Source organism: Littorina saxatilis, linkage group LG9, assembly GCF_037325665.1.
Source record: "Littorina saxatilis isolate snail1 linkage group LG9, US_GU_Lsax_2.0, whole genome shotgun sequence".
Lineage (NCBI taxonomy): Eukaryota > Metazoa > Mollusca > Gastropoda > Littorinimorpha > Littorinidae > Littorina > Littorina saxatilis.
In genome coordinates, this window is record NC_090253.1 from 38,029,898 (window position 1) to 38,053,499 (window position 23,602).

General features: G+C 39.5%; 2 protein-coding genes across 7 annotated transcripts in view; one reads left to right on the forward strand and one right to left on the reverse strand.

Moving 5' to 3' along the window:
• The window catches only part of LOC138975984 (P2X purinoceptor 4-like), a 31,838-nt gene extending 22,194 nt beyond the window's left edge, over positions 1–9,644 (forward strand). For 2 of the 3 annotated variants that reach the window (XM_070348770.1, XM_070348769.1), the window contains exons 10-11: positions 3,181–3,282; positions 6,355–9,644. In XM_070348770.1, coding sequence (XP_070204871.1) covers positions 3,181–3,282; positions 6,355–6,435 — 183 coding nt within the window. In that variant the 3' untranslated portion in view covers positions 6,436–9,644. Of the gene's footprint in view, positions 1–3,180; positions 3,283–4,520; positions 4,561–6,354 lie in introns of all 3 variants that reach the window. The other variant, XM_070348771.1, reaches the window with a different exon arrangement.
• Positions 9,645–9,842: 198 nt separating this feature from the next.
• The window catches only part of LOC138975983 (uncharacterized), a 33,694-nt gene continuing 19,934 nt past the window's right edge, over positions 9,843–23,602 (reverse strand). The window contains exons 13-17 of one of the 4 annotated variants that reach the window (XM_070348768.1): positions 22,963–23,158; positions 22,054–22,378; positions 21,184–21,493; positions 18,944–18,965; positions 9,843–16,674 (exon numbers count right to left, since the gene is read on the reverse strand). In XM_070348768.1, the coding sequence (XP_070204869.1) occupies positions 16,616–16,674; positions 18,944–18,965; positions 21,184–21,493; positions 22,054–22,378; positions 22,963–23,158 (912 nt within the window). In that variant the 3' untranslated portion in view covers positions 9,843–16,615. The remainder of the gene's footprint in view (positions 16,675–18,943; positions 18,966–21,183; positions 21,494–22,053; positions 22,379–22,962; positions 23,159–23,602) is intronic. The other 3 variants (XM_070348767.1, XM_070348766.1, XM_070348765.1) reach the window with 3 other exon arrangements.

The following is a 23,602-nucleotide window of genomic DNA, read 5'->3' on the forward strand; positions in this document are numbered from 1 at the left end:
CCAAATTGGTTGAAATTTTGGTCAAGTAATCTTCGACGAAGCCCGGACTTCGGTATTGCATTTCAGCTTGGTGGCTTAAAAATTAATTAATGACTTTGGTCATTAAAAATCTGAAAATTGTAAAAAAAAATAAAAATTTATAAAACGATCCAAATTTACGTTTATCTTATTCTCCATCATTTGCTGATTCCAAAAACATATAAATATGTTATATTCCGATTAAAAACAAGCTCTGAAAATTAAATATATAAAAATTATTATCAAAATTAAATTGTCCAAATCAATTTAAAAACACTTTCATCTTTTTCCTTGTCGGTTCCTGATTCCAAAAACATATAGATATGATATGTTTGGATTAAAAACACGCTCAGAAAGTTAAAGGCCAACATCCACAGGAATTTTTCTTTTGGAGCGACCTAAACTTGAACCCGAGGCAGTTCGCCAAAAAGAACCGCCGATCACGAGAAAAGCATGCGTATCGCATGCGAGACGATTTGCAAGCAAGCCAGCGCAGCAGCGGGTGGGGATTTGGTCTCGGCAAAGAAACTACAATGCAGTGTTTTGTCTCGGTGAGACTGAAAGAGAGACAGAGAGCACGAGAGAGAGCGACAGGGACACAGTGATTCAAACGCACACCTCTAGTAAAGTTGTCGTAGCACGTCCGCCTATGGCCAAAGTGATCCGGGTTCGATTCCTGGCATGTGTGGTCTATGTTTTTTTTTTTGGTTTTTTTTAAATTCTTGTTTACTATTGTTTATTATGAACGTTTTAATGTTTTATTTTACTCTAATAATTTTTTTAATTGTGTAAAATAAATACTTTTTTTTTTAAATTTTTTTTTTTAATCCACGTGCACAAGACAAAAACTTTCATACTGGGGGAGCGAGCCAGTCTGAAGAGTACTCGGGTCCAGCGCCAGCGTTTTTTATAATTTCGCTTCACGCGACTTGTTATTTATGTATCCAAAACATCATAGAACGTGGTACAATGCATGAAAACAACGCCGACAGTAAACAAGATGTTATCTGGGCAGTACATTGGGTTGAACTAAAAGAATTCTGCTGAGAATGTACAAAAGAAAAAACAAGTCGCGTAAGGCGAAAATACAACATTTAGTCAAGTAGCTGTCGAACTCACAGAATGAAACGGAACGCAATGCAATTTTTCAGCAAGACCGTATACACGCCGGAACCTCGGCTGTACCCGCGGATAACCGCAGGCTCTGCAGGCTGTTCACCGCAGACAGAAATTGTCAACACGAGTGGTGAGTGTCTGCACAAAATCGTCTCTGCTTTCTCTAAAATGACATATCATTACAAAACTATTGTTTGTACTTCAACCTAAGGTATTATAGCACCCTATCATCGATTTATTTTTTTTCCTTTCGTTCGTATGTGAAGGCTGAGCTTCGAGTATTTGTGGATTTCCTGTAAAAAGTGCCAAAATTCTGACTTCTGCAACTTGGATTTCCGTAATAAATGTGTAAAGTCAGAATTTTGGCACTTTTTACAGGAAATGCACAAATACTCGAAGCTCAGCCTTCACATACGAACGAAAGGAAAAAATTAAATCGATGGTAGGGTGCTATAATACCTTAGGTTGAAGTACAAACAATAGTTTTGTAATGATATGTCATTTTAGAGAAAGCAGAGACGATTTTTTGCAGACACTCACCACTCGTGTTGACAATTTCTGTCTGCGGTGAACAGTCTGCAGAGCCTGCGGTTATCCGCGGGTACAGCCGAGGTTCCGGCGTGAGGTATACTCGTAGCATCGTCAGTCCACCGCTCATGGCAAAGGCAGTGAAATTGACAAGAAGAGCGGGGTAGTACTTGAGCTGAGAAGGATAGCACGCTTTTCTGTACCTCTCTTCGTTTTAACTTTCTGAGCGTGTTTTTAATCGAAACATATCATATCTATATGTTTTTGGAAATCGGAACCGACAAGGAATAAGATGAAAGTGTTTTTAAATTGATTTCGACAATTTAATTTTGATAATAATTTTTATATTTTTAATTTTCAGAGCTTGTTTTTAATCCAAACATAACATATTTATATGTTTTTGGAATCAGAAAATGATGGAGAATAAGATGAACGTAAATTTGAATCGTTTTATAAAAAAAAAATTTTTTTACTTGACCAAAATTTCAACCAATTTGATTGAAAAATGAGAGCGTGACAGTGCCGCCTGAACTTTCACGAAAAGCCGGATATATGGTGTGTAGAGCGATTGAGACCAAACTACTGGACCGATCTTTATTAAATTTTCCATGAGAGTTCCTGGGATTGATATCCCCGAATGTTTTTTTCTTTTTTTGGAGAAATGTCTTTGATGACGTCATATCCGGCTTTTCGTGAAAGTTGAGGCGGCACTGTCACGCTCTCATTTTTCAACCAAATTGGTTGAAATTTTGGTCAAGTAATCTTCGACGAAGCCCGGACTTCGGTATTGCATTTCAGCTTGGTGGCTTAAAAATTAATTAATGACTTTGGTCATTAAAAATCTGAAAATTGTAAAAAAAAAAAAAATGTATAAAACGATTCAAATTTACGTTCATCTTATTCTCCATCATTTTCTGATTCCAAAAACATATAAATATGTTATATTTGGATTAAAAACAAGCTCTGAAAATTAAAAATGTAAAAATTCTTATCAAAATTAAATTGTCGAAATCAATTTAAAAACACTTTCATCTTATTCCTTGTCGGTTCCTGATTCGTGAAAGCGAAATTACAACATTTAGTCAATCTGTCGAACCCACAGAATAAAACTGCACGCACTGCAGTGTTTTCAGTCACGAGTATAAAACAGCTTCGTCAATCCACGCGGCAAGGAAGTCGCTCAATTTTTGCGTGCAACACGATGTAAACAGACATGCAAGAATAGCGACGGGTTCAAGTTTAGGTCGCTCCAGGAGAAAAATTCCCGCGGATGTTGGCCTTTAAAACAAAGAGAGGTACAGAAAAGCGTGCTATCCTTCTTAGCGCAACTACTACCCCGCTCTTCTTGTCAATTTCACTGCCTATGCCGTGAGCGGTGGACTACGAGTATACGGTCTTGCTGCGTTGCATTGCGTTCAGTTTCATTCTGTGAGTTCGACAGCTACTTGACTAAATATTGTATTTTCGCCTTACGCGACTTGTTCTTCATTATCATGTGTGTAAATATTTTGCGTGCAGGCCACTGTCATCTGCGACATCGTTGTTCTGTATCTGCTGAAAGCTCGCTCTTACTACAAGGACAAGAAGTACCTGGACGTGAAAGGAGAAGATGCTTATGAGGTAAAGATGCTTTTTTTTTCATTTCTGCTTTATGTTTTCAATCAATCAATCAATCAATATGAGGCTTATATCAAGCGTATTCTGTGGGTACAGTTCTAAGCACAGGGATTTATTTTTTTATTTTTTTTTATTTTATATGCAATTTATATCGCGCACATATTCAAGGCGCAGGGATTTATTTATGCCGTGTTTTTTTACACAATACATCACGCATTCACATCGGCCAGCAGATCGCAGCCATTTCGGCGCATATCCTACTTTTCACGGCCTATTATTCCAAGTCACACGGGTATTTTGGTGGACATTTTTATCTATGCCTATACAATTTTGCCAGGAAAGGCACTTTTGTCAATCGTGGGATCTTTAACGTGCACACCCCAATGTAGTGTACACGAAGGGACCTCGGTTTTTCGTCTCATCCGAAAGACTAGCACTTGAACCCACCACCTAGGTTAGGAAAGGGGGGAGAGAATTGCTAACGCCCTGACCCAGGGTCGAACTCGCAACCTCTCGCTTCCGAGCGCAAGTGCGTTACCACTCGGCCACCCAGTGTAAAAGATCAGGAAGTGTGTTGTCTCTGCTTACAGATTCAGGTGGTGTTTTGGGGGTACAGACCCCAGGATTTAAGACTTTTCCTCTTTTGAGAACTGTGTGTCTGATATTTTCTGTCCATAGCACTTTGTGAATTTACTTCCATATGAAACCTGATTTTTCTATGTTTTTCTGAAGTCTTTTTTGTTTGATAGGACCTGAGGGCAAGCACAGACTGTAAAGCCTGTTTTGGTTTTCTGATTGTTCCTGAACTTTTTTTCTTTTTCCTTTTTCTGTTATAGTATAATTAACACTTTTGACACACACGCACAGGTGCATGCATGCCCACAGGCACACACACGCACACACACATGCACGCACACACACAAAAGCATGCACACACACAAACACTCATGTGTGCATTTAGAGTGCATGTAGGCAGTTGCTGGAAAGAAAAAGAGGTCTGAACTGAGAAATAGTAATAACAATAATCATTATCTATGGTTTCAGTAGATTCGAGAAACATATTTAAGCAAAGTTTTCAAACCCCACCTTGCACTTATTACACACAAACACACTTTCCACTGCCTGATACATTCCCATATAAAAATACATACATACCACGGAACACTACTTCTCAGCAAAGACTTTTCACCCCATCAGTTACTTCTTCCTGCATGCACATCGCTACACATTATCTGCTGCAGACCCAAGATAACGACTCTGTCCAGCTAAAATAGTTTTTGGGTGAGTAAATGTACGGCTGTGTTTCCTTTTGCGTCAATCTGACACAAATTGGGTGGGCATTTACAAGGTCTATGAAGAGAAAAAATAACTTTATAATATTTTTTTTCTCTCCACATGTCAAAGTCTGACACTAGTTTGTCAGTATATTTTTCCACTTGTTCAAGTCTGACAAAATTTTGTATTGAAAGTCAACACGAATATTACATTTACAGTGACATGAAGTGATTTGTTGGGATCAGGTAGTACATTTTTTCACCAACAGATGGTATTTGTATTTGCATGTTCTGAAAAATGGCATATTAACTATGTAACTTTTGCACAATCACCGACAAAACGTCATGCATACGTGATATGGAAACACGCATTCACATGAATAGTCAGAAATCATGACATAGTCAGACCCATCTCAGATTTGTGTAGAAGGAAACAAAGCATGGAACAAAATTTGAGTGCAGAACATAACCTGTGAAAAATGCTTGCACAATTCCGCTACTTCTTTTGGTGTGCATTATAATGGGCAGGCTACCCCTAAGCAGACAAGTTTCTGAAATGCTTTTTTCCTGCTTCATTTTTTCCATAACGTGTTGTACGTTTTGTAGGTGATCAACTGATGTGCTCAGATCTTGACTGGTACGTTCAGGCATAATGTCCTTGTTGTCTAAGTGGTGGTGGCAGTTGGTTCTGTCGCCTGCTTATATCCAGTGTGCAAACCTGTCCCCTCCCCTGGTTGCACCCTAGCCCTGTGATATTCTTAACTTTGCGGAGTAAAGATCCCGTGGAGATCTGCAACCCCATATGCTTTTGCTGCAAACACCGTTGCTGTGGCGAGCATGAAACTTGGTTTTTTTCTTCTCCTGACTGAAGTGGTGTAATTGTTTACAAGGCACTCGTTTTTTTTTAGAACCAATCCCAGCACCTTTTCCATGCTACACACATAGCACCCTTTCAGCTGTTGAAATATTTATTTTTTATAGACGTCAATCTACATGTACATGTGCACGTATTTTGGTTTCATCTGCGCAAGTTTGTGGAAGTTATACTACCATCTGTGAATGTGAAAACAGCACCCATTCAATGACATTTTAGTGTTACCCATCAATCAACTGTAGGAAGAAGAACAAATAAACAACAACAGCAACCGCCCATAGTAATGATGTGAACAATTAATTATGGTCAAAATGAGGTGCTTTGAGTATTTGAAGGAAAACATTCAGCTTTCTTTCTGTCTGCCTATCTTTCTGTCTTTTGTTTTGTTCCCTTTTTTTCTCCAAGTCTGGTAGGGTAGAGGAAACTAAAACAGTCTGTGCTTTCCCCCATGCCTCCCATATTGTTATCTTAGTGGCGCTCATTTCGACTACTCTTTTCATTGATTTATTGTTTTTCATTTGGGGCATGAATAAATGGGATGATGATGTTGGATGAGATCAAGTTTTTAATTTTTTTTATACCATGTGTTATTAAGAGTTAGCCAAACCATTTCATCTCGTTCTGTTCTCATACCTATTGGGTTCCATCTTGCTGGTACAGTGAGAGAGAGAGGGAGAGAGTGAGTGACACACAGAGAGAGAGAGAGAGAGAGAGAGAGAGAGAGAGCAAGAGAGAGAGAGACAGAGAGCAAGAGAGAGAGAGAGAGCAAGAGAGAGAGAGAGAGAGAGCAGGGAGGGTGGAGAGAGTAAGAGTCCCCCTCTTTCTATTCGTCTCTCTTCTTGTTTGTTTTTATATATTTAATCATTTCAGCCGGTGCTGTTTTTATTACTGCCATATGATGAGGTGTAATGTTTTCTGCTTTTTCAGGTGATGGATGACAGACATGATGACGACTCCGATGGCCCGCGGCAACGCCGCAATGCTGGAAATGGGGAAGACAACTCCTAGTGTCCGACAGCTGTATGTGCAGTTGGCATATGATGAAAAGTTGTTGATCTATTGATATAGTTTGGCTGAATTGAGCTGAGATGGATTTTTGAGGGTGAGAGGAATGTATGTTTGAATGTGTGTGTGTGTTTTGAGAGAAAGACAGAAAGAAAGAAGGTCGTTACATTGGTATATTTGCCCATGAGCCTCTCTGTCAGTTTGAATTTTCTCTTCGTGTAAAGAGTTAACACATAGGATGTTGACTGTGATGATCAAAGTATGTTTTCTTTTTTTTTTAAATCCCAGAAACTCGGCTCTGTCAAATATGATTGCAAGACGGAATGGTTTAAAATCTCAGCTGAAGGAACCCTTCAATCAGTTGATTAAAGAAAAAAGGGAAAATCAAAACTAATACCTGCTATTTTTATGACAATTGCTACGCAAAACAAGTGACACGATACTGTGATACTTCCCCCTGTATCTGTTTGTGCAATCCAGACTGAGCACTGCATGGCATGCTGCTGCAGTCAGGACAGTTTGCCGTCAAAATTCTGTCTCTTCAGAATGTACCAGATTTATTGTTTAATGGTACAAGATTATTTTAAGACCATTTCAACCAATTGATTGCAGAAGCTTAGATCAGTCTGTGAAAGAAAATTGAGTTGAGCTTGCCATTTGTAAGTTAATTTTTGAGAAGTCATATATGCATGTACCAGTACTTCCAGATTGAACTTGATCAGAGAAGTAAAATAATCCTGGGACCAGCATCCTTTAATTTGCACAAATAGTTGGTGCAATTTGAGAGGGAGTTTAATTTTTTAAACAAACACAAAACATTCCAAGAGTCAAATGTGTATGGTTTTCTTGCACTTTGTGTTTTTCCACAGAATGTTACCTAGTTTTGTGTGAGCATTTTTATTGCACCATGTTAAGTGCCAGGGTTATTCACAAAGCATAATGGCTCAAGGCCATGCTCACTTTGTGAAAGTCAAAAAAATGTTTGTTATTGAATGTGAAGTTTTGCTTGATTTTTGATCAAGTCCTGCGTCGTTTGTACAGATTACAAATGGCTTTACAAAGTACAATTATGTTGTGATACAAAGTATCAGATGTGCCTTGATATGATCATTTCTGTTCTAATGGCAGTTGTGTCTTATTTCAAACCGGTGTTTGTGTTCTAATGGCAGTTGTGTCTTATTTCAAACCTGTGTTTAATCTCTTAAAATGATTTGACCATGACTTCCACGACTTTAGTGTGCAATGATGTTCAGTTGTATTTGCAGAGTAATTAAAGGAGTTTTTATACAGGTTCTGTACAGGTGTGTATGTTTGTGTGTGCATATGTGCTTGTGCATGTGTCTCTTTGTACATGTGTGCAAGAGAGAGGGAGAGATGACCATTAATTGTATTTCTTTGCAAGTGCTTGTTTAAAATCAAACTTCAGAAGGAAACGCTTTTTTTGTGGATAACATGGTATGCTGTTGCATGTACTTCCTACACAAAACAAAGTTGTAGCTTTGCTCTATTAAGCCACATGATCACATTTTTCTCTTGATATTCAGGGTTTTATGCAAACGGAGGCAGGACAATGATTGTTTTACCTCAAATCAAAGGTGCCATACTTTGATTTAACTTGAATCGACAGTCTGGTAGCTCTCTGTGCAGAGTGAGAATTTATCGCCAAAATTAATTCAGTTTTCCATAACTGACACCTATGTCAATCTGCAAAACGGATTCAGCAACAAAAAAACAAAACAAAAAATTCCACTTTGAGAGCAGCCAGGCAGTTGATTTTTGGTGTGTGTGTGTGGACGCGAAGGGGTGCTGGTTTTTCCATGTAAAAGCCAGGACACATCTGTGGTGGTGAACATGACCGCGACATAAAAAGGAAGGTATCATTGATGTTTCTCAATGTCATTAACTTACTGTTATTATGTTAGACTGAACAAAAGATTTTTCTGTTTAAAATAGGGTGCTTATCATTTTTCAGAACAACCATGCATGGCATGAACAGGGCAACGTGTCAGGCTTATATAATGTGTGTGTGTGTGTGTGTGTGAAAGAGAGCCTGTGACACATGTCACACACAAATCATTTTGGGCAGATCAAAATTGCTTTGCTAGTGATCATCTAAGGTATCTATGAAAGTTTTGTGCTGAGATTTGTATTCCAATGTTGCTCAGTTGTCCATGGCCCCCCGCGGGTTTGGGGGAAGAATTTACCCGATGCTCCCCAGCATGTCGTAAGAGGCGACTAACGGATTCTGTTTCTCCTTTTACCCTTGTTAAGTGTTTCTTGTATAGAATATAGTCAATTTTTGTAAAGATTTTAGTCAAGCAGTATGTAAGAAATGTTAAGTCCTTTGTACTGGAAACTTGCATTCTCCCAGGAAGGTAATATATTGTACTACGTTGCAGGCCCCTGGAGCAAATTTTTGATTAGTGCTTTTGTGAACAAGAAACAATTGACAAGTGGCTCTATTCCATCTCCCCCGTCGCGATATAACCTTCGTGGTTGAAAACGACGTTAAACACCAAATAAAGAAAGAAAGCGTGTGTTTCGGCTGGTATACAGGGTGCACTTTGAACTGGCCAGCTATGTAATAGTGCTTACAATGGGAGCTTTGAACAAGTGCAGGTACAAGTGTGTATCTGCATTCCTCGTCTGGGATGACATGGTTGCACATCTGTTGTCATATATATATATAATTGCTGTTGGATTTTTCTTGCAGTTAGTAATAGTTAAAAAAGTTTGTGTGCTTCTATTGCAATTATTTTCAATTGCTGTGAGCTTGTATATTTTCAGATTTAGATAATTTGTTTTTGCATTGGTTAAGTTTTCCATGTAGGATAGTGCATATCATTGAATTCCTGTCACGTCAATAAAAACCAGTGTAAAACAATTGATCAAAACATGCCTGGATGAATATTGTGATATATATTTTGATCAATAAAAACTGGTTATCTATCCTTGTACAATCATTTTTGTAATGTTCCCAAACTATCCAAAATTTGAAATGACATTGCCAGACAGGAAGGGTAAAAAAATTTTTAAAAAAAGTTCCAAAGACAAAGGTACAAAGTGATGTTTTATAAGTCTGTGTTCTACTTCATTATTTTTCTAAGTTAATTTGTTTAAACTATGTCTCTGTGCCTGCCTGTTATTTTGAGCAAATACTAAAGGAATGACAATGTGCAGTGTTCATGAAAACAATAAAGTATAACATTTGATGAATTTATTTAGTTTTATATTTTTGTATGTGTTTGTGGAACAAGTTTTGTGTGTGTGTGAGAGAGAGAACTCAGAACTTTATTACAAAAGGATAAAGGTGTTAGGCAAAGCCTAATCTTACAACCTGTCTCTTGTAGTTGTACAAACACTTGATACACACGCACACTAAAAGAGAGAGAGTGAACACAAGACAGATAAATTTTCAACAAGTTTTAATTCATATGGCAGCCGTGCAGGTTGTGCTTTGCTACCACTCTAACAAATAGCAATTAATTATAAATAAATAGCATGTGTTATGATTAATGATACATAATAACTGAATAGTACTTGTACATCTGTTCATTTTAACGAAGCTGAGTCATAAGGCAGAAGTATCCCTCTCATCACTCTTTTTCAACAAAAAAGGATGAAACCCAAACAAAAGCAGTATTACATACAAGAATTGTATCACTCTTGCTTAATAGTTGTATCATGTCTATAGATCTGAGAAACAAAGGGAAGTATTTTATTTTGGTGTCATGTCAATTTGATAGTTTTCAACGTAACATTTTTTTCCAAAGGCGAGGTATCCCTTATTCTTCCACAAAAAAGGAAGAAACTAAAACAAAAGCAGTACATTGTACAAGAATTGTATCAATCCTGCACAATAGTTGTGTCTATTTGATAGTTTTCAATGTAACTGTTTTTGCCTTAGTACTAGTAACGTAGGCACTGGAAGGACATGTCATCCAGAGTCAGAGCACTGGTCCACACACGATGTCATAACCATTCTCTATGATCTTTCTTTCTTTATTTGGTGTTTAACGTCGTTTTCAACCATTGAAGGTTATATCGCGACGGGGAAAGGGGGAAGATGGGATAGAGCCACTTGTTAATCATTTCTTGTTCACAAAAGCACTAATCAAAAAATTGCTCCAGGGGCTTGCAACGTAGTACAATATATGACCTTACTGGGAGAATGCAAGTTTCCAGTACAAAGGACTTAACATTTCTTACATACTGCTTGACTAAAATCTTTACAAACATTGACTATATTCTATACAAGAAACACTTAACAAGGGTAAAAGGAGAAACAGAACCGTTAGTCGCCTCTTACGACATGCTGGGTAGCATAGGGTAAATTCTTTCTCGTCCCAACCAATATGGGACTCCCCCTAACCCGCGGGGGGTATTCTCTATGATCACATTTTATAACAAGGGACTGGACTAAAACAAATTGTCTCAAAGGGGATGACTGTGTGCTTCCTCCCCATACTGAAATTTCACCCCATAAACCTGTGATTCGACCGACAGTATTAACAATGAAAGAAACTGGTGTAAAACATCTGTAAAAAATAATAGACAAATGTTTTTCTTCTGCCCGTCTCTTCGTCGCCCTATCCCTCAAAGACCGACAGACTTCAGCAGCTGATGACTTCATAAAAATGCACCGATCAATCAAACTGAACAATTGTCTTTTTACTTCATGTCTGGGCTTTCTGCCAGAAAGATGTATGTAGCTGTGAGTGTGTGTGTGTGTGTGTGTGTGTATACACGCAAGCGAGTGTATGTGCAAGAGTGTGTGTGTGTGTGTGTGTGTGTGTGTGTGTGTGTGTGTGTGTGTGTGTGTGTGTGTGTGTGTGTGTGTGTGTGTGTGTGTGAGTGAATAAGAGAAAATCGAGAGAGAGAGATTGTCTGTGAGACAATGTTTGTTTAGGTTAAGAGCAGAAAGAGTGGTGTTTAACATAAGATTGTTTTAAGTACTCAGACCTCAAATTGCATATTTCTTATCTTTTAAACATTAGAAAAATTACACATCTTGCATATTTAGAACAGACAGTAGTGCTTTTCCCTCTAGCAAAGTCCCCCTCCCCCTCAGCTGCTTAGCCCAGAGCGCTATAGCACACACATGGACATACTACACATCTACAGCATTTCTCAGGTTTTTCAAGCATTGTTGACATGGAACACATGTACAGTACATTAAATTTTAAGTAAATGTATACCCAAAACTACTGGGTTATTTGGTGAATAATTATGAAAAACAACTGGAATGGAATGCATATCACAGACAAGTTATGAAAAAAAAGCATTCAAATAAATACAAATGCAGATATAAGAAACTAAATCATTACATGAGTAAATGCTAAAACGCAATGGACGGATCGTTTCAGTAGTAAATAAGCTCACAATGATGTTGGCACATAGCTACAAAGGAAAACATTTGATCCCACCGTATAAAAATATGTGGATTGGAATGCATGATTTCAACAGCTTTTGTGAGAGTATCAGAACTGCTACTGGTATAAGAGTTTACATGAAACTGTTATATCATCTGTAATCATGCATAAATCAGGTATAATGTTCAAGGGTATATGTAACTACTGTAGTATGCAAGTGCTTGAAAGAATGTTGCTGCATTATTCTGGTCGACAGTGTCACAAGAAACAATTTTGCGTTTCTGAATGCAAATTAAAGCTTGTATTTTACTTCCTGTACCCCAAACGTTCCCTTCATACACCAGTTAAGTTTCTCCAATCCCTTTCTGTTTCCGTTCTTACAAAGAACACACCAGTGAGAGATGTTAAAGTGTCAGCAGCAGACAGTGTGGTATGGATACATTATATGTACAGAATACTGACTGCAAGATTACTGTTATCACAATTTACAAACTTGTCTCTTCAAAGCCAAACAGCTCTTAGACGTAAGATTTCTTTTCCAGGGTGTTAAACAACAGTTGCCTAGGTTTAGTTAAGCAAGCTAATAAAAAAGGAAACCTCTAAAAAATGTGTTCGACTTCGTAGCACAGAATGTGCCCAGTAGAAACAAACAAGGTATCACAGACAAACTTTCCAAGTCATACATACAAAATCCTGTACAACTGACGTGAGACTGCAGCAACACTTAGCTCAGCAGAAAACATGCTCATCCATTAATCCACAGAAATATCATTACAAGCAATCAAAAACCAGTCTAATGAGAAAAAGATGCATAACTGACAGTGTAACAACTTTCTTTCTTTCTTTATTTGGTGTTTAACGTCGTTTTCAACTACGAAGGTTATATCGCGACGGGGAAAGGGGGGGGAGATGGGATAGAGCCACTTGTTAATTGTTTCTTGTTCACAAAAGCACTAATCAAAAAATTGCTCCAGGGGCTTGCAACGTAGTACAAAGTGTAACAACAGAACTAAAGTCCGTCCACTACTAAAGGCAGACAAAACTGGTATGCAAAAAACAAGACAGTAAAAGAGTGAAGACAGACACTAGCAAACAGGAAATGCCATGAAAGTAAAGCACTTAGTGAGACGTCATAACGTCAAGACAAACACTTATTACGTTGACGAGAAATCATCAACAAGCACAAGCTTATCTACAGATATTACTTATATTATTTAGCCCATTGTCATCTTACAAGCACAATCATACAAAACCATAGAATCAAAAATCCCCAACCCCTCTTGAAAGAGGCACTATCACAAGCAGATGACAGATGAAGCAATGACATCCATGTCACTGCATTTTGTTCCGAATAAAAGTGTTAACACTATCTCCACAATCAAGACAAAATCACAAATACACAAAAGTGCAATTCCATATTGACCTAAATGAAACATTTTAGAAATACTGGCATAAATTACAGCTGCATCTGAATGTACTTATACTTCAAAAACACTTCTGGGCATGGTGCTGGAAAATCACAAGTAAACACTTCTTCAAACAAAACAAAAATAACAGGGCAACACCCAAACTTAACAGATAAACCGAGAAATCGCAAAGTAATTAGCCATTTGTTGATTCAAAGTCAATAGATAAACTGAAATTTTATACCGAGCAACAAAAGAAACGCGAAAATGTTTTACAATGTTTGATTGACAAAATCTCGAACAATTATAGAGTTAGAATTATTAAACCACAAAAGTTTGATGAAGGCATGTTTGACTTTGCTTTTGTGTGATTATTTTGATGCTGTGACTGTTTTAACACACGGGACAAGCAGGTTTAACGTTAACGAAGTTTTGGAGGTCTCGCTCAGTCAGTCTCCATCACGCTCTCTGGCCACTGATCGGACACTGGTGGCTTCCAATGATGTTCCTGGTAGTGTCAGTGGCTGTATTGAATCAATCTCGAAGACGTTGTGGCAGGAAATTGCGATAGTGTCTTATTTGGGATAATGCGAAAAATCCACCGCGTTGCATAACTGCATTGCTTCCAATGTCAACAGAACATTGCTGAAGGTGATAGACTGTTGACATATGCACGTTTAAAGCACATGCCAGTGCTTCTGGATAATCCCCAGCTTTAAATCGACCTGGCATTTTGGTGGTGTCAATCTTGGCATCCTGGCTGTTTCAAAAGTGAGACTGGCAGCAAGCGTGCCATGCTCTCTTTTGGTTGCTAATGCATTAGTGAACACATCTCACACATCAGATTTCCCGGCGCCTTGAATATGTGCGCGATATAAATTGCATAAAATAAAACTAAAAAATAAAAAATAAATCCCTGCGCTTAGAACTGTACCCACGGAATACGCGCGATATAAGCCTCATATTGATTGATTGATTGATCAGATTTCTCCTGCTCCACTTGCACGTGCTGCGAGCGCGCATTATATGTTTAACGTTAAACCTGCTTGTCCCGTGTGTTAAAACAGTCACAGCATCAAAATAATCACACAAAAGCAAGGTCAAACATGCCTTCATCAAACTTTTGTGGTTTAAAAATTCTAACTCTATAATTGTTGGAGAATTTGTCAATCAAACAATGACGAATTTTTTCGAGTTTCTTTTGTTGCTCGGTATACAAATAATGTAGGGACTAATTACAAAGGTTCAGTGCTGAGTTGCGTTTCACGTGTACAGAAACATATTCTCCTTAATTTGAAAGAAAAAGATGATTACAAACATATAACGCAAAAAACAAAAATGAGTGTTCTGGACCTAAAGACTACCGTTAGGCCTGAATACAGGAGCGCCTTAACTAAACAATGAAACCAAGTAAACATAGGTAAGCAGGTAAACATAACAATGTCATCAAACAGCGCATGCACGTTAAAGGGCATATCAATTATCCACCAAAATAGTCACAGATCACAGTCTTATAATGCACTGTTCTGAAATGCAGACCTGCCTACCTGTCAATTCTTCAATAGTACTGATTCCAGTGTTTTGTTGTCTAGAACTGTTATCAGTAGCAGCTGAGAAAATCTAACTCTAATTCACAGTACCGACCACAGACATGTTGATAATAATGTATGTAAAATAATAACAACAACTAAAAAGCAGTCAACAGACTATTAATTAGTTATTGGAGCTTTGAGCCTAGTCGACAGAATAAAGAGCCATTTGACACAACATTACATCATTTTAAGTCCATATCAACGTAAAAGTCAAGAATGAAAGGGGAAACAAAATCTGTAGACATTTGTGAAAGTCTGTAACTTTGTAGTATATATATATGACTATTTACCAATTAGTTACTGGGAACAAATGGTAGCAGTAGGCAGGTCTGGTAACGCACAGTGCATGAGGTAAAGTGTGAGCAGACAATCACATGACTGGCTGCAAGTTCTCTTTAAATGTTGAGACAAGTTCTCAGCCATACTAAACTAGTAAATGGAGAGATTATACCAGGTAAAATTGAAAAGATTCAATAAGCATGAAAATGAAAGAAAAGTAACATTAAAGTCATTCCATAAAGCTGGCATAAGCTACATTCCAAGTGCCTTTCAAAATGGTAAGAAGAAGTATTTAATAAAGCAGAGCTAACTTTGGGCAACCTTTTTTTCAATCACATTAATTTCAGTTTTGTTGCCTGCACAAACAACTAGCAGTGAGCAGGTACACAGTCAAGAAACAGAATGACAAACGAACCGTTGACAAAATGATAAAAACAAAAACTAAATTTGAAGTCTTAAATTATGTCTAACCAGATTCAACCAAGTTAAATAATGTCTTAATTTCAACATTCAAAAAGGAAAACTTGCAAAGCAAACCTACAACACAACCGCCTATGCTGACTTTCTAGGAATAACAGTCAATTTTAAAGGGAAAAATCAAAATTTCTTCAAATAAAAAAAAAAACCACCAAAATAAACATGTGGAAAAAAACTGTGCAACTGGTAAAATTTCAAGATGCATCATTGGCCATGCAGCCAAATATATCACAGACAAATGAAACTGTGTAATAATAAATCCGTGAACTAGCGATCACCGACTGGTACCACAGGAACTCCACACAGCAGAAACAGAATGCACATTGCAACACGCTGAAGTTTCAAGCTGTAAAGCACTAAAGGTCCGATATTTGACACCCAGGTCAAGACAGTTCCAGAATTCACACCTCCATGCAAACGGACCAGTCTCAGTTCTCCCCTACCACAGGGAGCTAGCTCAATAAACAGAACTATATAAAGAAATTATAATAACACAGTCTGAAAAAAAATAAAAACACTGCTCTCCTCCAACTTTGGATGTTGCCGACGACGATTCACAAGACACACCAAAGTGAAGAGATTCCCTCTACTCTGATTCTCAGATCTAAAGCGTCGTCACAAGACACACCAAAGTGAAGAGATTCCCTCTACTCTGATTCTCAGATCTAAAGCGTCGTCACAAGACACACCAAAGTGAAGAGATTACCTCTACTCTGATTCTCAGATCTAAAGCGTCGTCACAAGACACACCAAAGTGAAGAGATTCCCTCTACTCTGATTCTCAGATCTAAAGCGTCGTCACAAGACACACCAAAGTGAAGAGATTCCCTCTACTCTGATTCTCAGATCTAAAGCGTCGTCACAAGACACACCAAAGTGGAGAGATTACCTCTACTCCTGATTCTCAGGTCTAAAGCTCCACAGACACAGATTTTGTGAGAGTGTTTGGAAGAGAGCAAAGATTTAGTTTTTGCTGGTGGGGGGTCGAGAGCGTCTCCCCGGAGACACATTCTTGTCATTGGAGCGGCGGGGATAGGAGGAGGAGGCACTGTTGCGATTACTGCGGGGCAGGGGCGGCTTGGCACTTGTCGGTTGCATCCTCATTGAAGAGTGGTCCTGCAAAACACATACACAGTTGGTTAACATTTCAGCTTGTTAGAAGCGTATTGAGACACTTCAAGCATAGGCCTATCTATACACTGCGTAAAAGAATAACTGCAGATATTCTCTTTCAAATTAAATTTGTACTGGAGTCAAAGCGAGTTCTTTATACGGCATACTAAATTTCTCTGCACCACATTTTCTTAAATGATTGATTCCAGAATATGAGATGTGATGTCGCCAGAAACCTGAAATATCAACAGCTCAAAGCATATGAGGGGAAAAAATCCCTCGTGTTTATTCTAAAACAAAATGAATGAGGACAGAGTCTATACTGAACAAAACATTAAATTCCTGCTGATTTCTTCTTTCTTGTCTTTAAGACTTTTTGTATGAGTATCTGTTATAGCCTACACAATCATAATCTATCTTGTTCAAAAATTGTGAGCCATTTGCCTATCTAAAAGGTCAGCCTTTTTGATCTGTTTAAGGTGAACCCAATGTTAAGGCCAGCTAGTATTCACAAAAACTTTCAATCCCAGATTTCTTGAATCATTTCCTCTGAAAGTATTGCTGACTGATTTAGAAATTAGAGTAAAGGTAGAGTTCATGCATGAAAACCCTTCAGAATGTGTTCTTTCAAAGGGTGCTAACAATTCAGAGGCGTCAAAGAAAACATCCAAAAAGTAAATAGGTAAATGCTGTGATGTAAAAAGTCGAGATTTGGTTTGCTCTATGCTCGAAACTATGTTTAAACAACAAAGTGCATTCTGTTTTCATGCCAGATCTGGGTACAGTAGCATGCAACAGCAGACGGCACAGGAGGTGAAAAGACACCTATCACTTTTCTGCACAATGAAACTTTCACCAGAAAGCTGCACAAGACGTATTTCTGTACCCAACATCCAATCCCACAAAGTGAATGCAGAACATGCAGTGTTGATAATGATTACCGTGTGACTGAGGAATAGGAGCACAAACAGGAAGAGTGAAAGAAAAAAATGAAAAATAAATAAATAAAATGAAGGAAAACATGCACAATGAGTGAGACATTGATGCAGTGTTATTCACTGAAGTCAAATGACTGTAGAATCAGAAAAAGAAGTTTGCAAGATTCTAGTTACTAGGACTATAACTCAAGCTGAGCAAGCATTTATAGCCATTCAAGCATCCTTATGAAGTAACATGAAATGGTGTAATTCCCTGTTTCAACAAACGAGACAACTATTCAGTGTGGCTACAAATATCCTTTTGCTTGTACTGTACATAAATTATGGCAAGAGATTTGACATTTAGACAATGACAAGCATACAAAATCTCCCGCTTTCAAACAATTCCAACATTTCAATTAGCAGTAGATATTGTCTTGGGCGCTTAAAATTGAACAGCTTGAAAATATGGTTGCGACTGGTAGCTTCATCTTTTTTGGTCTCCTTTCAATGCGTTCAAATGCAAATATTATAAAGGTACAGTGTTCTGGTGTTACAGGTAATTATTACAGCAACCTCTGCTAACCACCGAACATCAAAATAACTATACACACGACACAGACTGTACTTGTGCACAGAACATCTAAACCACATTCTAAACTATCTGTCTATGAAACATCATTCCATTGCTGTTACCAAGGTGATGCTTGAACTAAGAGTTAGTGTGGAACACTAATGGTGCAACCTGTGAAAAATAAACTCAAAGATACAGACAGAAAAAAATGACAGTAGAAATGACCACAAACGGAATCAAGTTGTAATCAGAGACCAATTGACATGCCCACATACACTGAATCACTTTGCAACAATCATAGACCACTATACATGGCCACATACACAAGAAAGTATACATTTCATTGCATGCAACTGAAACTATTGGCAGTTTAAAGCAGGGCTCCTTCTAGTGGGAAAAATATTTTTGTTCAAAAAGAAAGTAAATAATGATGGAATTCCTTAAAGGTAAGCAGAAAATAGCAAGTCATTAGTGCGTAATTCTAAAGAGGAATTAACTCTGAAAGAATATGTTTTAAAGCTTTTGAAGCATGAACGTTAGTATATTGTAAAATTCAAATTACATGCCTAAATCAGTTGAAAGGGGGGGAGGGGGGGGGGCGAAAGGGGGGGGGGGCGGATGGGGTGGGGTGGTAAAAAAACACCTCAAAGGCGAAACAAAATCAACAGAAGGACAGAAAAGAGGTTGTTATTGCAGCATAAAAAAAACAAAAAAAACAACAACAATTCTTCCAACCGAAGGAGCCCTTATGTTGCTTCTAGGGTCTAGACAGTTTGCTCACCCATTGCTTCTGTCTCGATTGTCTGGGAAAGAGTAGCGACAGCCAGTAAGCACGCATTTCACACTTGAACTCACACCTGACCGTGTGTGCTTCTGGCTTTGATATGTCATCCTCAAACAGTGCAAAGCCAAGACAGGAACAGCAAAATCTCAAAGCTGACTTTAAACAATTGAAATTGACCCAGTTTTTGTGTGTGTGTGCTGAATCTTATATTTGCTTTTCTGCAAGAGAGACCGAAAATAGAAATTGCCAGTTTATATTTTTTACGGAAAAAAACATGATTTTTTTGTAATAAAAATGTCACGTATTTCATTTCGTTCCAGTTTCTCTCTTGGTCTGCACTGTAATCTACATTTATCTACAAGAAAAATACACAAGGAACTAAGAAATAGAGAAAAGAAGCGTTCCAACTACACGATGATAGTATGCGTTATTAAGTCCTGAATGAATAATCAGAAAATGGTGATAAATAACTTGAGTAAATCTGAACATGACATCAGTTAGAGACATGTTGTGGTAGACGGGTGAAAATGCTCCATGAATGTAACAACATTGTAACTGAAAAAAGACACTCTTTACAAAATGCTGGGTTGAGTCTCACACAAGGAGGGAAAGGGCGCCCAGAACACACCACACAAACACCTTCTTCTGCCCCAAACATCCTTTTAACAGATCACATGCAAACTTCAACAAACTTCAACAACATCATCTGCATCAATGATAAGCTTGACTTCTTCTTCTTCTTCTTCTGCGTTCGTGGGCTGAAACTCCCACGTACACTCGTGTTTTTTGCACGAGTGGAATTTTACGTGTATGACCGTTTTTTACCCCGCCATTTAGGCAGCCATACGCCGTTTTCGGAGGAAAAGATAAGCTTGACAACAGTTAACGTCTCAGAAACTAAAAAAAAGATGGTCTTCATATCTTTTCTTCCTTTTCCTATTCTAATGCTTAGGAAGTTGAATTACTCGATGCAACACACCAGACACTGCAAAACCCTCAACAGTGCAAATGTGTCATTCACTTGTAAATTCTCTTCCTAATCTCCTTCTCCAGCCCCCTCCTCCCTCCCCCTCCCATACCCCCCCCCCCCCTGCCCCCCCCCCCCTTGCTCTAACATCCCATCATCATCATTATATTTTTTCCCACCTCTTTTTGCTTTTAAGTTTGTTATCTATATATATATACGACTTGTGTCTGTGTGTCTGTGTGTGTGTCTGTGTATCTGTGTATCTGTGTATTCGCCATGCACGGCCAAAGTTCTCGATGGATCTGCTTCAAATTTGGTGGGCTTATTCAGAGAGACCCCGGACACAACCTCATCGATGAGATATTTCAACACGTGCTCTCAGCGCGCAGCGCTGAACCGATTTTGGTTCCACCTCAGCTACCCGGGCCCCCATACCGACACACCAAAGCCGCTACACCACATCACAACGCCAAAGTTCTCGCTGGATCTTTTTCAAATTTGGACACCGTATTCAGCTACACCCCGGACACAATATCATCGATGAGATATTTCAACACGTGCTCTCAGCGCGCAGCGCTGAACTGATTTTGGTTTTTGTGTTCATTTCACCATTATAAGTAACTCTTCCTTATCTTCTCCAGTGTTTGGCGTTTATCTCCCTTCCTTCGTGTGGCTTTCCCGTTTGTAAGTTACTATTACTATTTTTAGAATGTCACTGCGCTGTCCACTGCGCTGTCCACAACGCTTCCCTTGCACCCGTAAGTTGTTCTTACTGTCAAAGTGAAAAGGTCGAATCAATTTATAGCCACGCGAAAAATACACTCTCACCTATCTCTATATATTTATAGATACAGATATGCATATATATATACGGCTTCTCTGTGTGTGTGTGTGTTTGTGTGTGTGTGTGTGGGCAAAAACCTGTGTATTGTAGAGTTCTGTTTGTGATGTGGTCTAGCGGCTTTTGTCTGTCTGTATGTTCTGGCATTTGAGAAGCCACAGCAGATAATATAGGGCTAAGAAATAAGCTCTAAAATTCTCAATCCCGTTTGACAGGACTTCGCCTTCAAAGGTGATTGTGGTGAACCGCCACGCTGTCTGTCTCTGTCTCGCGATTCACCCCGGCGAAGCCGGGTATTCCTCTAGTGTATATATATGTTTATTATGTCTCAAGGACAGATTGTAAGTAAAGGCCTACCCTTAAAATCTGAATCCTTGTCAAATAAAGTTCAATTCAATTCTATTCAATTCAATCAATTCAGTTCCTCACCTGCGGCATGGACTGCGACATAGGATGACCCCCTTGCTGCGAAGACCCTCGGAAGCCCTGTGGAGGCGGGATGATCAAGGGCCCCGTTCCTCCCAGCTCTCCAAGTTCATCCTCCTCCGCGATGCTCTCCCTGATCCCTTCCGCGTGATATCCTGCATCTCCTGCCGGTCCTGGCGCCTCCTCCACCTCCATGGGCGCTGACCGCTGACCAGGTCGCGCTGACCTCATGGTTCCCTCGCGGATGGGGACGGCAAAGCCATTGATGGCTGGAGGCTTGTCACTGCCGTCTTCACCCATCTCGTCTGTGTACCTGCGTCAAGAGAGGGAGGGATGTGGTTTTAGTCTTTGACTCGTAAAGCTCACTCTGCTGTAAATGACTGCAGGGATTTTTTTTTTTTTTGGGGGGGCTCAGCAAAGTGACACATGTAGTATGAGTGTAGTCACTGGAAGCAGACTTCTCAGGTTTTATCCCTGATAATGCAGAACAGGAAGCAGAAGAAAACTGAAAATAAAAGTTTGAAAATGTTCACAAGAAACCTGCACTAGTAGTCCCATCATAGCGTTGCACATGCAAGTACACACACACATTTTCATTCAACTGTTCATACCCCCCCTCCCCCCCTCGATGACCATCACGCACACCCAAATGCAAGCACCGTACCCACACACACTTTCCTCCAACCTCTCATACCCCTACCCCCCCCCCCCCCTCCCCCACACTACCTTTCCTTGAACACAATAAAAATCGACAACGTCTCGATGTAGCCCTGTGCAAGATTTGTTGTCAGACTGAATGAATTCAAAAAAGTGTATGCAAAATCATGCATGCCCCTTCCTATCAGAACATCACCATAAATAACCCTGACTCACTTGGATGACTCAGAGTGGTGCGGCTGTCCTTTGGAATACTTGGGCCCATGCAAGGCCGCTGAGTGGCCCCTCTCTCTGCTGTGCTGCGGGTGGAGGGGGGCCGCGAACCCACGGGGCGGGGGAATCTCCATGGGATTCAGGGACCTTGCCTCCGCATCTTTCTCCTGATTGGCCATCATCTTGCCCTTCTTTTTCTTCTTCTTCTTCTTCTGCTCTGGGATGGTCTCCCCTGCCGGGGCAAAGATCTCGTGCATGGGGAGCTTGGGGGCGTTGGGCAGAGGGGTGAGCATGGGAGGGGGTATCTTTCGTCCTTCGATCGCCACACCTGCAAAGAGGAAGCGGAGATTCAGTAAACTGAAATTAGGGGTTCTGTGACTCTTTTGAAACACCGTCCCTTGCAATGACCAATGTGAAACATTCCTCCTTTGTCTGAAACATGGCAATTTGTTCAATCTACTTATTGTCTAAAGTATGAAACCAAAAGACTGATAATCAACAACATGTCAGTCTACATTCCAGGTCTCACACTGCACATTAGTAATACCTATATGGCACCATTTGCTCAGGTACTGATTCAAAGCATGCACATCACATCTCATGGCCATCCCAAGGCAACCGAGTCCAAGATGCACACAAGGAGTAAAGCAACCAGAACTAACCCCCTGTCATTTTTCAAGACAGACGTATGACAGGCTAAACAACCGTCAAGGCAAGGCAAGGCAAAGGATTTATTCAAGGAACCCCATGGGGGTACATACAAAAAATAAAAGCATGAAAAAGAAAGAAATGCAGAGCTGTTTCAACATATACATAAGCTCATCCTTCTGTCCTAAAAGCTTCAACGTCAACTGCCCTCTGTGAGATACTTTCTGTCATTTTTTCCACACAGACTTGACATGACAACCCTACCTTGAGATTTGGATGTGCCACCAGAGTTTGGCCTGTTGGGATCCGAGCCGTTGCCTACAGCCGATGGCCCCACACCCACGCTGATTTGCGTACGACTGCTGACCTGGTCAGAGCCTGATGAAAGCGGTGGGCTGACCACCTGATCCAGACGCACAGCGTCTGTACTCGGCCCTGGCTGCTGCTGCTGCTGCTGCTGCTGACACAGTGAGAAAATGCAGGATGACTGGCGTACATATTACAAGTCTCCATTTCTAACTTATTTTGAGAACTGCCATGGCAAAGCATTTCAAACTGAGAAGATTAAAACCTAAAAATCTGCTCATGTCTACCTAGCTAAAACCTCAAAACCAGCTCTAGTCAATCATAGACAGTTTGATCTTGAAATCAAATAAACAATACAGATCACCAGACATGGGGAATCGACTACAGTAGTACCTGCCATATCCGGTCACCCATTAGTCATTGCAAAGGTGACCGCAAATATCAGGTGGCCGTCCATTACAGGCCCCCTCCTCCTCCAAAAAAAACCCAAAAACACGATCAAGTTTTCATGAAGAAAAGAAAGCGATCATCCATGAGCCGCCGATTCATTGTCTCTGTTAGTTTTGCTTTCGTTTATACATCTTAATTATTTGCGTGT